The sequence below is a fragment of the Ananas comosus genome, linkage group 18 (genome assembly GCF_001540865.1).
Source record: "Ananas comosus cultivar F153 linkage group 18, ASM154086v1, whole genome shotgun sequence".
NCBI classification, from domain to species: Eukaryota; Viridiplantae; Streptophyta; class Magnoliopsida; order Poales; family Bromeliaceae; genus Ananas; species Ananas comosus.
The window spans coordinates 7405496-7419635 of record NC_033638.1 but is presented as its reverse complement, the minus strand read 5'-3'; the positions used below and the strand labels follow the sequence as shown (position 1 = coordinate 7419635).

General features: G+C 36.8%; 2 protein-coding genes across 2 annotated transcripts; both read right to left on the bottom strand.

The window, feature by feature from the left end:
* LOC109723707 (60S ribosomal protein L22-2-like) lies at window positions 886–3328 on the bottom strand. Its single transcript, XM_020252169.1, has 2 exons — window positions 2961–3328; window positions 886–1243 (listed from the first exon to the last, which is right to left on the bottom strand). Exons 1-2 carry the CDS (start codon window positions 3200–3202, stop codon window positions 1099–1101), a joined length of 387 nt encoding a protein of 128 aa, XP_020107758.1. The 5' UTR covers window positions 3203–3328; the 3' UTR covers window positions 886–1098.
* On the bottom strand, window positions 4372–9422 carry LOC109724180 (UDP-glucuronic acid decarboxylase 2-like). Its single transcript, XM_020252910.1, has 7 exons — window positions 8987–9422; window positions 8519–8924; window positions 7761–7908; window positions 6953–7032; window positions 6729–6812; window positions 6294–6368; window positions 4372–5053 (listed from the first exon to the last, which is right to left on the bottom strand). The coding sequence occupies exons 1-7, from the start codon at window positions 9217–9219 to the stop codon at window positions 4721–4723; spliced, it is 1359 nt and encodes a 452-aa protein (XP_020108499.1). The 5' UTR covers window positions 9220–9422; the 3' UTR covers window positions 4372–4720.

Genomic DNA, 14140 nt, shown 5'->3' with positions numbered 1-14140 from the left:
AATTACGACAAATTAAAAATTGAAGACTAAAATGTCACATCTCTCATAGTTTGACAACCAAAAATATAATTTAGCCCAAGGAAATATGATTTTGTTTTCTTATTTCTTTTTTTCACCACCCTACTAATCTTCTAAGCACTGACTAGGATTCTACTAATCTTCTCTAAGCACTGACTAGGATTAGGTTCCTGGTCCTAATGGAGTTTGGTTGGTGATGCCTACTAAGTTTGACTAACAATGGAAAAAAAAACATATCACTAAGATATACACATAACAACAATGGGGTAGGTGGCCATATATGGAAAATACTACATATATACCTCTACATAGATATAAATCTTATAAATCTATATCATCCTAGGGTTTACAAATATTTAAATAAATTTTCAGTAAAAAAATAAAATAAAAAAATTGGGTAAATTACAATTTTGGTCTTCAAACTATGAAAGACGCGACACTTTAGTCCTCAAATTTTAATTTATTATAATTTTTAATTTAAACTTTCTAAATAGTTGCAATTAAACCCTACAATCTAATTTAGTCTACATAAAATGCTCATGCACCAGCTATGTACCAACATTATGATTAAGAGCGTGATAACAACAAAAATATCATATCATTACCACATCAGCAACACGTTAATAACTAATCAACTAAGTAAGATTATAGAACTGAAATTATAATAATTTTTAAAATTTGAACAAAAATGTATAATAAATTAAAGTTCGGAAATTAAAGTAGTACTGCTTGGTAGTTAGTTATGCACGAGCCATCACAGAATCTGGGCTTGTGTTGTTTGCAGCATACAAGAGTTCATCCTTTTAATCACTACAGTTATATGTATAATCTAAAACAAAGTTAAAAATTGGATTTTAGACCTAATCATTCTTGGAATAACAAATCCTAAGAACTCAACATTTCATGATTGTAGTTTGATTGTGTGCAGGTGCATTACCAGAGACAAGCTGAGTATCTAACAAAATTGTGGGAAATGATTTCAAAGGTTTCAAATTCAAATCGACTGGCACCAAATGGAATTTCTCTCTTGGGAATAAAAACAAAGAAAAAAAAAATTAAAGAGTAACCAAATTCTAATCTCTACTCTTCCTCCTCGCCCTCGTTTTCTGCAATGTTGAAGTACCGCAACTCGTAAATGCTGTGGTCCTTGTTGGAGGCGATCACACGCAGCCAATCCCGCACGTTGTGTTTCTTAAGGTACTTCTTGGTAAGATACTTCAAGTACCTGAGAAGTATAAAACGTTAATACCGGATCAGATCAAAACACAAAGCGAGGGCACATATCGTCATCAATTAGTTCCCCTAAATTATGCCATTGCGTTGATTTTCTTCTTTTTACTACATGCTAGATAATATGTAGTTTTAGGAAGAGTCTTGCTATGAGAACAGCTCACAGGAGTTCCCCTCAACCACATTTACGAGTTAGAACCCAAATAGTTTTGCTGCAGACTATTTAACAGTTTACAATTCCATCATATATCTAACCCAAAAAACTCTACCAACTTTTCAGACAAAAAACTTATATTTCAACTCTCTCAAACTATACAATCAAAGCCAAAACCCCCTAAATAGTTAGCAATCAAATAAGTTGCTAAATATGGAACAAGTTTAGTTGACTTTTTTTCCCTTGGAAAGCTTCCAAAGCTGCATCATTTCTACGAAAACATCTCACTTAGATGAAACATATAAATCAAGCGTTTGGAGAGTCCTTAACACACCAAAAAAAAGAGGGGAAAGTTAAACATTAAACAGCAAATAGTTCTATTAGCAAAATGCAATAAACACTATTACAGAATACAAGTTAAATATCCAAGCCAACTTATAGAAGATAAGTCATTCTCGACAACAAAATGCCAAATATTATAAATTTTCCATCATGATATAATAATACGCAAAGTGATCAATAACCTAAATTATCCGCTGGTTATTCAGTCGTCTTTCTCCTAAAACAAATTCAATAGCAACACTAGTTAGAACCAATCTAAAAAATTATTCTTCTTCGATTCACCATCATGTGGTCAGGATCCAGATCAGATGCTTCTTCAAGTTTGTCTCATTCCTAGTTCTAGCGTAACAGGGCTATGTTATTGATTGAGCTTCTCCTCAAGGTGATCCATCTCATGGTGCGAAACAAATATCACATGAGTAGTTCCAACCATCTAATTTAACATGCCAAGTATCACGATTACAAATCTACAGCAGTTGTTCTTCTTCTCGATGTAACATAAGAGCATGTTTGATTGAAATTTGTTCTTAGGACTGGGAATGCGAATGAGAATCTCATTCCCATTCCCATCCCAAGGAGGAATGAAAATCCTCTAATCCCCCAATTATAAGTCCGGCCTCGAAGACCAGAATCGAATCACATCTTACGGGGAGGGGCAATTATCATTTCCATTTCCTACTCTATCTGTTAACCAAACAAATTAACAGAAGTAGTCACTTCTATTCTGATTCCAACCCATTCCTAATACATTTTCCAAACACGATTCCATTCGCAAACCAAACATGTCCCGAATTTGCAATTCCATATTTCTCAAACCAGAAGGAAAAAAGAACCTTATGGAGAAAATAAACTAGATTCTGCCAGATAATACAAGCAACCAGAAATTCTCATCTACTCATATTGGCTAATGAAATCCACCAACAACGACTTTTATACTAAAACATCCTAACACTTAAACGATACAGCACATCACCAAATTATTAATCAACAAAGCAAAAGTAAGAAGATATTCAAATCAACCACAACCATTGTCGCGAACCAAACTTACTCTCAATTTGTAATCCTATATTTCTCAAGCCTGTTATGGAATCGTAATTTACGATTCGCCACACAACACATCACCAAACTAATCAACAAATCGTAAGTAACAAACAATCCAAATCATACTCTACGTGAAAGATGCCAAAAGGAGGAGAGGAGAAAGAGGGGGAGGGACCTCTTAGAGAAGGGTCCATCGGAGGTGACGGTGATCCGGGACTTGTCGCGGGCGACGGCGACGGCGTCGCCTAGGGCACCGGCCTTGCCCCCGGCGACCTTGATCCGCTCCTGGAGAAACTTCTCGAGGGACGCGATCTCCATGATCTTGTCCTCCACCGGCTTCGAGCAGTCGATCACGAACGTCGTCGTCCCCTTCCTCTTCCCCCACGCCTTCGTCGCCATGCCCGTGCTCGCCCTCATCTTCGCGGCGCCTTTCTCGCTCGCTCTCCTCCGAGGAAGAAGAAGAAGAAGAAGAAGAAGAAGAAGCGGCTAGGGCAAGTGTTAGGGTTAGGGTTTTAGTGGGCCTGGGAAGCGGGAGATGTGGTAAGGTGGGGGCTTATATTTATGCTTTTTTTTTTTTTAAAGAGTAAATTACATTTTGGTCCCCAAACTATGCGGTGCGGACATTTTAATTTCCAAACTTTGATTTATTATATTTTTTTGACACAAATTATCAGTTGCGTGACCATTTGAACTTTAATTAGTTGTAATTTTTATATAAGCTGGAAAGCATACGACACTTTAGCTTTCGAACTTATCAAATTATTACAAAAAAATTTACTATGCAATTTTTTAAAATAAGTATTTGATGAATTATTTATATTGAATTATATTTTAATTATTGCTGTACTATCTAGTATCACATTATTATGATTTGGAAAGTCTAGCCAATGAGAACTAAAATATCACGCGATTTATATTTCGAGTCAGAAATTATAACGAATTAAAGTTTGAGATAGCCAATGAGAACTAAAATATCACGCGATTTATATTTCGAGTCAGAAATTATAACGAATTAAAGTTTGAGAAATAAAATGTTCGGATAACCATAGTTTGAGAACCAAAGTGTAAAATCATTTTGTACGAGGTGTTAATTGATGTGGTAAATCGAACGGTGGAGCGTAGCGGTGGAGTGTGACGGAGTGCGTGATCCACCGTCAAATTTTGTTTTTGTGTCAATTGATGGTAAATACGGAAACGATCCAACGGTTGATAGCCTAGGACTTTAGTGCGAAGGAAAATTCTGTAGAAGCGCTCGATGAAGTCTCAAATTACAACTTAGTTCTCAACATTCTAATTGATCTATATATTTTAATTTTAAATTGTGACTCAAAATTACTATCTCATTTAATTGACAATTTCATTTTGATACAAATTAGCCGCTCGGATAGAGCTGTAATTCGTAAATTTTGTTACTACATGATTCATATAAATTTTCACTCGCTTTGAACAATTGCAAAGTGTGAACCATTTAATCACCCATATAATTGCATGGAATTTAAATCTAATTTTTTTGTGAAAAAGCACACACAAATCATATAGAAGATGAGAAATTAGATATTTAAAAAAAAAAAAAAGAGACAAAGTTATTGAATGAACAAAATAAACAGTATCAGACTCTGTTACAAAGAATATAACATCCATAGCAGATAGAACAAAGCAAAGAACACCAATTTTAATAATCCAAAAAGGGAAAGGGGGAAAAAAAATTGCTAAAAGAAAAAAAAGGTAATAAAATAGGACTAGCTAAAACTACTGCTATGTTTGGCATCTAACTCTTCAATTTGCAGTAGCAGTAGCAGCTAAAGTAGTTCCTAACATAAAACTGAATCAACTGGTCCATACAAGGAACCCAAATTGTGCCCTCTCTCTTCTTGATTTGCTTCTCGATCCTTCGTATGTCGAAAAAAAAAATGCATGGTTTTGATTTGTTAGAGATTAAGAAGAGCCTGCGCCGCCGCTGGCGGAGGCGGTGGTGGCGGCGTCGGTGTGGTCGCCGAAGACGCGCTTGCGGAAGTCGGAGACCATGAGGGGGAGGCCCTGGCGGAGCGAGATCTTGGGCTCCCAGCCCAGCAGCTCCTTGGCGCGGGTGATGTCGGGCTTGCGCTTGTGCGGGTCGTCCTCCGTGTTGGCCCGGAACTCGATACGGGCGTTCGGGTCGATCGTGTCCTGCACCACTTTGGCGAGCTCCAGCATCGTGAACTCGCCCGGGTTGCCCAGGTTGAACGGGCCGACGTGCTCGCCTTCCATCAACCGCATCAGCCCTTCAACCTACAAAACCATTCGCGGTTTGACAACCTACTAGTATTAGCAATTACGCGAAACGAATCTTTAACTCTGCTCTAGTTCAAATGCAGCAGATATGAAATTACTGAGGCCAGTCTGCAAAAATTAGATAATTTTGATGCGAAACTTCTCACATCAGAAGACAGCATAGCATGGCCAACACCATGCATTGAAATTTGAAACAATGAGAGCCCGCCTAGTACCGTCGAAAGGTGCAATGCTGTTCAATGAAGTGCTATTTGGAGCCCGCCTAGTACCGTCGAAAGGTGCAATGCTGTTCAATGAAGTGCTATTTGCATAACATTACATGGAAAAGCACTTCACTGCAACTGTTTCTCACTTCGGGTCTCATAATCTCATTTACAGTAATAACTATACCGAAAACTCCTCAGAAGGAGAAATTAAGCCGAACAGAATCAAATACTTTTCCAGCCAAAAAACTGTTTTATGAAATATTTTCCGCGAAACCAAACACCCTCTAAAGCAAATTTTTAGCAGTGAAAACAAAAGGTCTACTACATGGGAGCGACCAAGTGCCTGCTGCTACCTCTACAAACGTGGCCCTCAATGCGACTGTAAATGGGACAGGTATGTAGTAGAACCAAAACAAAACATGGTACTATGTAACAAAGTAGCAATTAGAGTTGCATGTGCCTTGAACATATATACACACACAAAAGTCGGAAAGCAAATGGGCCCCTGCTACTAAACATATATGTATGTTTAGGACCACGGGTTATTAATGCACCAATTTTCCTCGTACAACTACTATATGTACAATTTGGCCCCCCACATGGTATAATTAAACTTACGAATAAGCGGTAAGATATAAAAAGTTGCGATTTTACGAGTATATGTATGCAAAAGATATCTATTTGGAAATATACCATCACCTTAAACCTAGCCTTTGAATAACATAAACAAAATTTGAAGCTTCTTTGAGCCCTCATCTAAAGGCCATTTTGAACTCTTCCCCTTTTAACTTCTCATTATTTTAATTTGGGTTATTTTTCTATAATGCGCCGGAAACTTACTAAAAAGTAACGGCTCCATTAGCTATTCGTAATAGACGGTTGAACAAGATCCGCAGTTTCTCAGTGTTCAGAACAGTTAAATTTTCATTTTTTTCATACATTTTCATCTTAAATAAAATTTTTGATTTCACAGGGATAAATATGTCAATAGACAATTAGGTAGGAAAATTGAGGAGGGGAAGAAGGCCCACCAGGTCGGAAACGTATTGGAAGCTCCTCGTTTGCTTCCCGTCACCATAAACCGTCAAAGGCTCCTTTCTTAGTGCCTGCACCATTTGAACAAATTAACTAACTGGTTGTATTAAATATTAACGGTTAGTTTCGCTAAAAAAATAATCAAAATCCTAAAATATATTAAAACCGCTAAAAAATTTTGATATAATTCTCAATTCAGAGCGGCTTGCGGACAGGACATAAGATATATTTCAAACCAATTATACTGAGCCAGGTAAGCGGGCGAGTCTAACTAGGGGTAATATAGTAATTTTACAGTCGATTTCGATTTCGTCCAAATTAATTTAATAAAAAATGAAGTAGGTAGGCGTAAATAAGTAAAATAAATTAGTGAGTAAAATAAGGACCAGAAAATAAATATGCGAAAATGAAGGGGGGGGNGAGAGGTGTACCTGGGCGACAAAGTTGCTGACGACGCGGCCGTCGTCGATGCACATGCGCGGGCCGTAGGTGTTGAAGATCCGCGCGATCCGGACCTGAAACCACGGCGATTAATTTGATTAGGCTAATTAATTAATCACTTAATTAGTTAAGAGTCGGCGATTCGAATTGATCAACGGGAGGGGTAAAAACGTAAAAAAAGGGAAACCAGGAAGGGTAAAAGAGGAAAAAGGACCTCGAGGTTTGCGCCGCGGTGGTAGTCCATGGTCAGCGTCTCCGCCGTGCGCTTGCCCTCGTCGTAGCAGCTCCGCACACCTGCGTTTAGGGGCCCCACCGCCACGTGTCGGCATTAGATACGCTCGAAGGACGCTGCTAACAAGCGTACGGTGTTCTTAACCCCCCGAACGTTGAAGGGGGGGGACCGTGTTGAAAATTTCCTATTGTTGAAGGGTCTCCATACAACTTTACCCCCGTAGGTTTACGGGTTCAATCTCAAACTTAATGAACGAACTTTTCGATGGACCAGGTCTACCACGTCGGGGACAAAAGTCAATGCCCTACTGAGAGAGTTGAGATAAGTGAGGTGCTGACGTGGTGGACCCGGTCCAAAGAGCAAATTTTTTTCAGTTTCAGATGCGACACACCGGGAACGGGTCGTAAGTCCCAAGTACCGGATCTTTTTGTTTCTTTGCGCATGATATTCGGCAACGCAGATCCCCCCAAAGACTAAAATTTTAACAGTAATTTGTCCCATCCCATGGCATTTAATTCTCAACCACCGAGCTGTTTTCCTTGTCCTAGATTCCTAACTCCGTATCAACATCTTTCCTGAGCTGCATCTCTAAAATTTTCTTAATTATGTAAGAAGTTAAATCCTCCTCAATTCCTATCTGATCTATCAACTCAAGGTGTCTTTCATATTTATCATATACGTGAAAATATTAATGTATATATAAATTTATTTTTAGCAAATTAATATTTATCAAATTAGAAAAAAAAGATCTTTTAGGAGAGAGAGAGAGAGAGAGAGAGAGAGAGTATACCAATGGGATTAACATTTCCCCAGTAGGTCTCAACCTGGGGATGTTGGAGGGGATCACCATAGACCTCACTTGTGCTCGTAAGGAGGAACCGTGCGCCCACCCTTTTAGCCAATCCCAGCATGTTGAGAGTGCCCACCACATTGGTCTTGTGTTACCGAGAAGCTACCCAGAGTTAAGGAAATTTCAATCTAAAAAAAATAATAATAATAAACAAAAAAAAGTTCGCACCTTTTTCGCATTTGGGACCTTTTTAGGTCCTGTGTTGTTTGGTAATTACCCACCAAACATTAATTGTGTGTTAATAATTTTGTAAAGTGGTGGTAGTAGCAGTAGTAGTAGATCTATGGGGGAAAAAAAAAGAGAGAGAGAATTTGGAGTTGCCTAAAATTTAAGCAATTTGGTACAAAAAGGAATAAAATGAAAAAGTTTGATTCAGGAAGGATTGGATTACCCCATCGACACGGGAAGAAGAGATCCATCCTCTTTTTATTTTACCGAAAAGAAAACGAAAGAAAAAAAAATCAAGTGAATAAAAAATGGGTTTTTAAAGATAATTTATGAGAAATTGGGAGTTTATAAGTACCCAATTTTATAAGATCACCCACGAAAGTTGAAAGATCTCAACAACTACCCAATTACGAAAAATCTAAAATTTTAGATCCGATGAAAAAATTTAGAAGAAAAACCAAAAATTCGCTGAAAAAATTCGGAAAAATTCGTCCAAAAAATGCAGTAAAAAGGGGAAAGAAAAAGGATATGATGGTCTTAACGGGATTGAACTTGTAGTGGACGGGGGAGGCGGGGCAGGCGAGGTGGTAGATCTGGTCGACTTCTAGAAGGATCGGCTCGACGACGTCGTGGCGGATGAGCTCGAAATTAGGGTTTCCGAAGTGGTGCACCACGTTCTCCTTCCGCCCCGTGAAGAAGTTGTCGACGACGATCACGCTGTCCCCCCGCTCCATGAGCCGGTCCACGAGGTGGCTCCCCACGAACCCCGCGCCCCCCGTCACCACGATCCTCAGCCCCTTCCTCCGCAACCCTAGCGGCACCTTCCCCCCCACCGACCCCGGCCTCATCACCACCGCCCCCGCGCCCCCCATCCCCGATCGGTGCGGCGACACCAGCGCGCCGCCGCCGGAGACGACGATCGCGACGACGCCGAAGCTGCCATGTACGTGGTGGACGAGGGCGCGGGGGCGCTCCGGGCCTACGACTGGGGCGGGGACCGNGCCGCCTCGGCGGCCGCGCCGGATCCGGCGGGGCGCGGCGGCGGGGCGAGGAGGAAGAGGGCGGAGGCGAGGGCCATGCCGACGAGGGCGAAGAGGAGGCGGTGCTCGCCGAGGAGGTACCGCGCCGAGCGCGAGAGCCATGGGAGCCGCTTCGAGGGCTTCGGCGAGTACCCCGTCGTCTCCGCCGGCGCCGCCTCGTGACCGCGGTAGATGAGCTCCGAACCCGCCATGGTCCCGACCCCCTCTCAGGAAGAAGGAGAAGAAGAAGAAGAAGAAGAAGAAGGACCTAAACGCAAAGTTTTTCGAATCCTTTCAGGGGCCTCTTTGCGAAATGGGAAACTCGCAGGTGGTTTCGTGCAAAAAGGGGAGATTCCTGCGGAGATGGTGGAGAATAAGTAAGCATAAGCTGTGTCGGGGTCGGGGAAGGAGAAATTGGGGGAGGTATTTATGAAGCGGAGGGGGAGGAACGAGTCGTGTGTTACGATGCTCCGCGGGATCACCCTATCTCTCCGTGTTCCGCATCTATCCACCGTCCGATCAATCACCCCAACTAATCACCCGCCACGTGGATTCCTTCCCTTTTGCGGTCAAATTTCGTTAATATATTTTTAATTTTAATTTATATTCTCGATTAGATTACTGTTTAATTAGTTTATCTTTTCCTTAATTGTAACATAAACTCAGTGCCTTAATTTTTTTTTTTTTTAAAAAAAAAATTCGAATTTTAGTTAATATTTAGTAATTTTTGTTGTGCGAAACCATGAATTTACCCCTATTTTTTTTTGGGTTTAAGAGGTGAAAAGCGCTTTTGTAGCAAGTACTTAAGAATAATAAGGGCTGTTTGGTAATTTCGCAGAGGAATCCCGCGGAATCCAGTAATTTACCAAAATACCCCGAAAGAATCTGAAAATTAGCGAAAATACCCCTGATAGATCCACTGCAATAACAATAGCGGTGGCCCCAAATTGCGTGGTTCTGCTAAATTACACTATATAAGAAAAAATTAGTGTTAGTTATAGATTTGTGGGGTTCTTTTTTTTGTTTTTGTTTTATTTTTTCTCTCTTTTGGTGGCTTGTGGACACTCTCTCATTCATAACTCGTTTGAAACGAGTCCAGTTTTTCCGTAACTCCGTTTCCATTGTTTGGCTTAACAAATTATTCTACGTTTCGAGCCATTTCAGCATACGTCAGTAAAATAATACATTCAACATATTGAATGATTCAATTTTATCCCGCTGCTTATAAACAACGGTATTATTTTTCGTGCTGTACATGAAACTCTAGAAAATAAATATACATGTTTTTAGTGAATGATTTTTTTGTAATTTTAAAATTTTTTAATTAACAAATTATTAAGTTTTTCATATTTAAACGGTAGAATAGTTTTAGTCAACAAAACTAAAATATTTCAAATTTATTCCTCAATATTTAAATTTTTTTTTAAAAAAAATCAATAAAAATATTTTCGGCATCCAAAAATAAATAAGATATATTAGATATTAACTTTTAGTAATAATTAACTCTTTTTTTAATCAATTTTCTGAAAAAATCCCTCAATTTTTTTTAAGAAATAATTCGCGGAGCTCGCACATGAGGAAGGCCTTTTATATATATATATATTTTTTATTTTAACAACTTATTATTGTTATATTATTATTATTATTATTATTATACAAATGATAATAATAATAATAATAATAATTATTGAAGAATCACGTCGCCTTTTGTTGACTTGGAAATCCAACGGCTGGGACGCGGCCTGGGAGGTGGGCCCGGGTTGAGTTGGTGAGTGCCCCATTCTGTGTGGGGCCCACACAGACATTGGCTGTCACCCAGTTTATGGCATAAAAATTTTTTGTTTTTGTGAGAAGCTCTGCAGCACATCTTAGTGTGATTCGCTGAAACAGAACTTTAGATTAAAATAAAAATCGATAAAAATTATTTTATTTATTATTTTGTTTTATAGTTATGGAAGTAAATTTTTTTTTTAATTCTATTATTTGTTTAGTAAAGAGTGAATAATATAAAACTATAATTTATATATAAATAATAAATAACTTAATAAATAATAAATTATAATATAATAAATAAAAATAATATAATTATATTTCTATGTAATTTAAAAAATTTAATATAAAATAACTAAATTATTTNTATATATATATAGAGCAGGGCTGCTGTGCTCTCAGGAGCACGGAGGCCTCCGTGCTCCTGAGCCGTTTTCGATGATGGAATTTTCGAATCGACGATCGGCTCCGTTAGACTTGATCTAGCGCATTTGAAGTTTCTAGAAAATAATTTTTGCGATTTTTCGATATCATTTACCTAGTGATCGAAAGGATTCAAAATCTGTAATTTTTAATGGTTAATATCTGCCGTTTTCAAGTTTAACGGTGTAGAAGTATTCAAATCAGATGAAATTTTGATAGAAAATTCTTTATACTATCTATAACAAGATCTATATTTCTGATCGAAAATTTTAGTGCTATATCACCACGTTTTATAGGATTTTTATTTTCAGCCGTTAACAATTATTGATTTTGAATCCTTTCGATTGCTAGGTAAATGATATCGAAAAATCGCAAAAATTATTTTCTAGAAACTTTAAATACGCTAGATCAAGTTTAACGGAGCCGATCGTCGATTCGAAAACTCCATCATCGAAAATGGCTCAGGAGCACGGAGGCCTCCGTGCTCCTGAGAGCACAGCAGCCCTGCTCTCTCTATATATATATATATATATATATATACACACACACTTAACTAATTAATTTTTCATCATATTTTAGATGTACAAATTAAATGAAGGAAATAATAAAACTTACCTAATCAAATTTTATCATATTTTTAATATACAAACTAAATAAAAGAGTAATTAATATCATAATTTAATATATTTAAATATAACTAGCATTGCTTGTTGTATTATTTTATTATCTTTTTCTTTACTTTCTTCACCGTAATTGACATCGGCCCAACGTTGTTTTTGGATAACTCGAGTTTCGACCGTATATTTATTACAGCAAAACAAACAACAGAAGTAATTATTTACGGCCGAAAGCTACTTCACCCCTCTCCACCTTCACCTAAACAAACAAGCCTAACTGACGAGCATCGAATTCGTTGTCACATGTCAGTTTTGTCTCTATCCAAATATTACATTTTTTTCTTTATAGATTTATTTTTTTAAAAAAAAATCAGTATTAAAGAATACGAAACGAATTCTTGAACTACAACAAAAATAATACGCGACAGCAGATCGAAAACTCCCCCAAGAGCCCACTAAAGTTTTATCTGAATGTATATTCGATCAAGAACTGTTTGGAAGGAGAAAGTCAGAGAGCGAAAAATTCATGAAATTTGTATACTAGTCTACTTTTAAGTGACTCGGCTTAAAAAACTCGTCGAAATTTAAATATAAAACTGAAAATATATAACATTTTTCCACGCTGAATATGCTCTATCTTTTTTTTTAGTATTTTTATTACTTAGAAGAATTTTTAAGATATAATATCGTAAATTAATCAGTGAATAAAATTTCCAGTAACTCGGCTAAATTAGCTGAGTTTGATGGAATTTAACCTCTGAGTTTGGGACTACCGAGTTTTCCTGTCGACTCGGCCGAGTTTCGAGTCAATTTGCAGAGTTTTACCGCACTGTTCAAAATAAATCTTATTTCAAAAATTTATGTTATACAAATTTGCGTGTAAGTCGCTATAGAATTTAAGTTCATAAATATAAATTTAATAATTGCTTTATTTACATGTATACTTCTTTTCGCTGGTAAATCTATAATAAAGTAATCTTAAAATTTCACCAAAAATTACAAATTACATGATATTTAGCTATTATGAGGTATAGATAGGTAATTTTGTATTCTAACGTCAATAAAATTCAAATAATTAAAAATTAACAAAAAGAATATTTATGATATAATTTATCAATTTATAGGAATAATATTAATATTGTCTATTTTAAAAGAATATTTGTGATATTTTATAAATTTTAGGGTCACGATTAAAACTATCCCTTAGTTTTATATCACAGGAAAATTTTAATTATTTATTTATTTATTTATGAGCTACTCTAGTTAGCTTTTTCTTTTCGTTTTTTTTAATAATCATGGTGAATATATAAAAATAAGGAGAGGACATAATCTATATGCCACGTGTTTTTTTGTCCTATGTGGACTTATTTATGCAAGTACTACTAAAGTAATATAAGTGTGACTAAATTACTTTAATATTATTATTAGAGGTATCTACAGTACATAATACAGTTTATTTAGAATCCGATGGTTAGTATACGAAGTTTAAAATTCAGGTATAGTTTTTTTTTTTGAGAGAAAGGTAGCAAGCTACCTGCTTCATTCATTAAGAAAAATGAATTTAGCGTACAAAATGAAGGCAGCTAGGGCCTTCTAAGCGGGCGAGGAACCAGGAAAGAAAACAAACAAAACAAAGGACAGAAAAGAAGAAAACGAAAAACCACACCGACTGGATTGTACCGAAGAGTAACCCAAAAGGCGAGGTAAAAGGTGACTATTCCTACTACTCCTAAAGTCAAAATTCAGGTATAGTTGCTTCATAATTTTAGCTGAGTTTGTCTTTTTCTGTGTTTTCATTTTACTTTTGTTTTTGTTTTTTCTTTTATTTTCTGAACGACGAAAATTTTAAATTAATGATCGGCTATATCATATAAAAATTTTAATAGTATTAATTATTTTGTAGTATAAAATTTTAGTATGAACGTCTGAAAATAAAATTTTTATTAAAAGCGACGGAAAAATTCTTGGACTGCAGATGAGAAGTGCTCCTTCTACCTCAACTCTATTATTTGTAATAATGTTATAAAACAGAAGAAGACTCAAATGTGGGAAAGATAACTGGCTTGAAAATGACTTTGAAAATTATGTCCCATTTTGGAGCTTTTAGGAGAAGAAGTGCTTCTTCCAGCTGTTATATATATATATATAAAAAAAGGCATTTTCCACAGTAGTGGAGCTAGATCTTATATATGTAACACCTAGATATGTACAGCTAATGAAATATAATAAAATTACAATAAGTTCCCTACACCTAACTAGTATATCCAATTGAGTTTTGAAAGAAAGGGAAAAAAATTTAAAAATAAATGTTTAAATCAGTGAA

Bases quoted from the DNA above. Each gene is read 5' to 3' on its own strand.
- LOC109723707 (XM_020252169.1), bottom strand. From the start codon at position 3,202: ATGAGGGCGAGCACGGGCATGGCGACGAAGGCGTGGGGGAAGAGGAAG. The intron at 1,244-2,960 runs GTCCCTCCCCCT...TATACTTCTCAG, and splicing joins GATGGACCCTTCTCTAAGAG to GTACTTGAAGTATCTTACCA.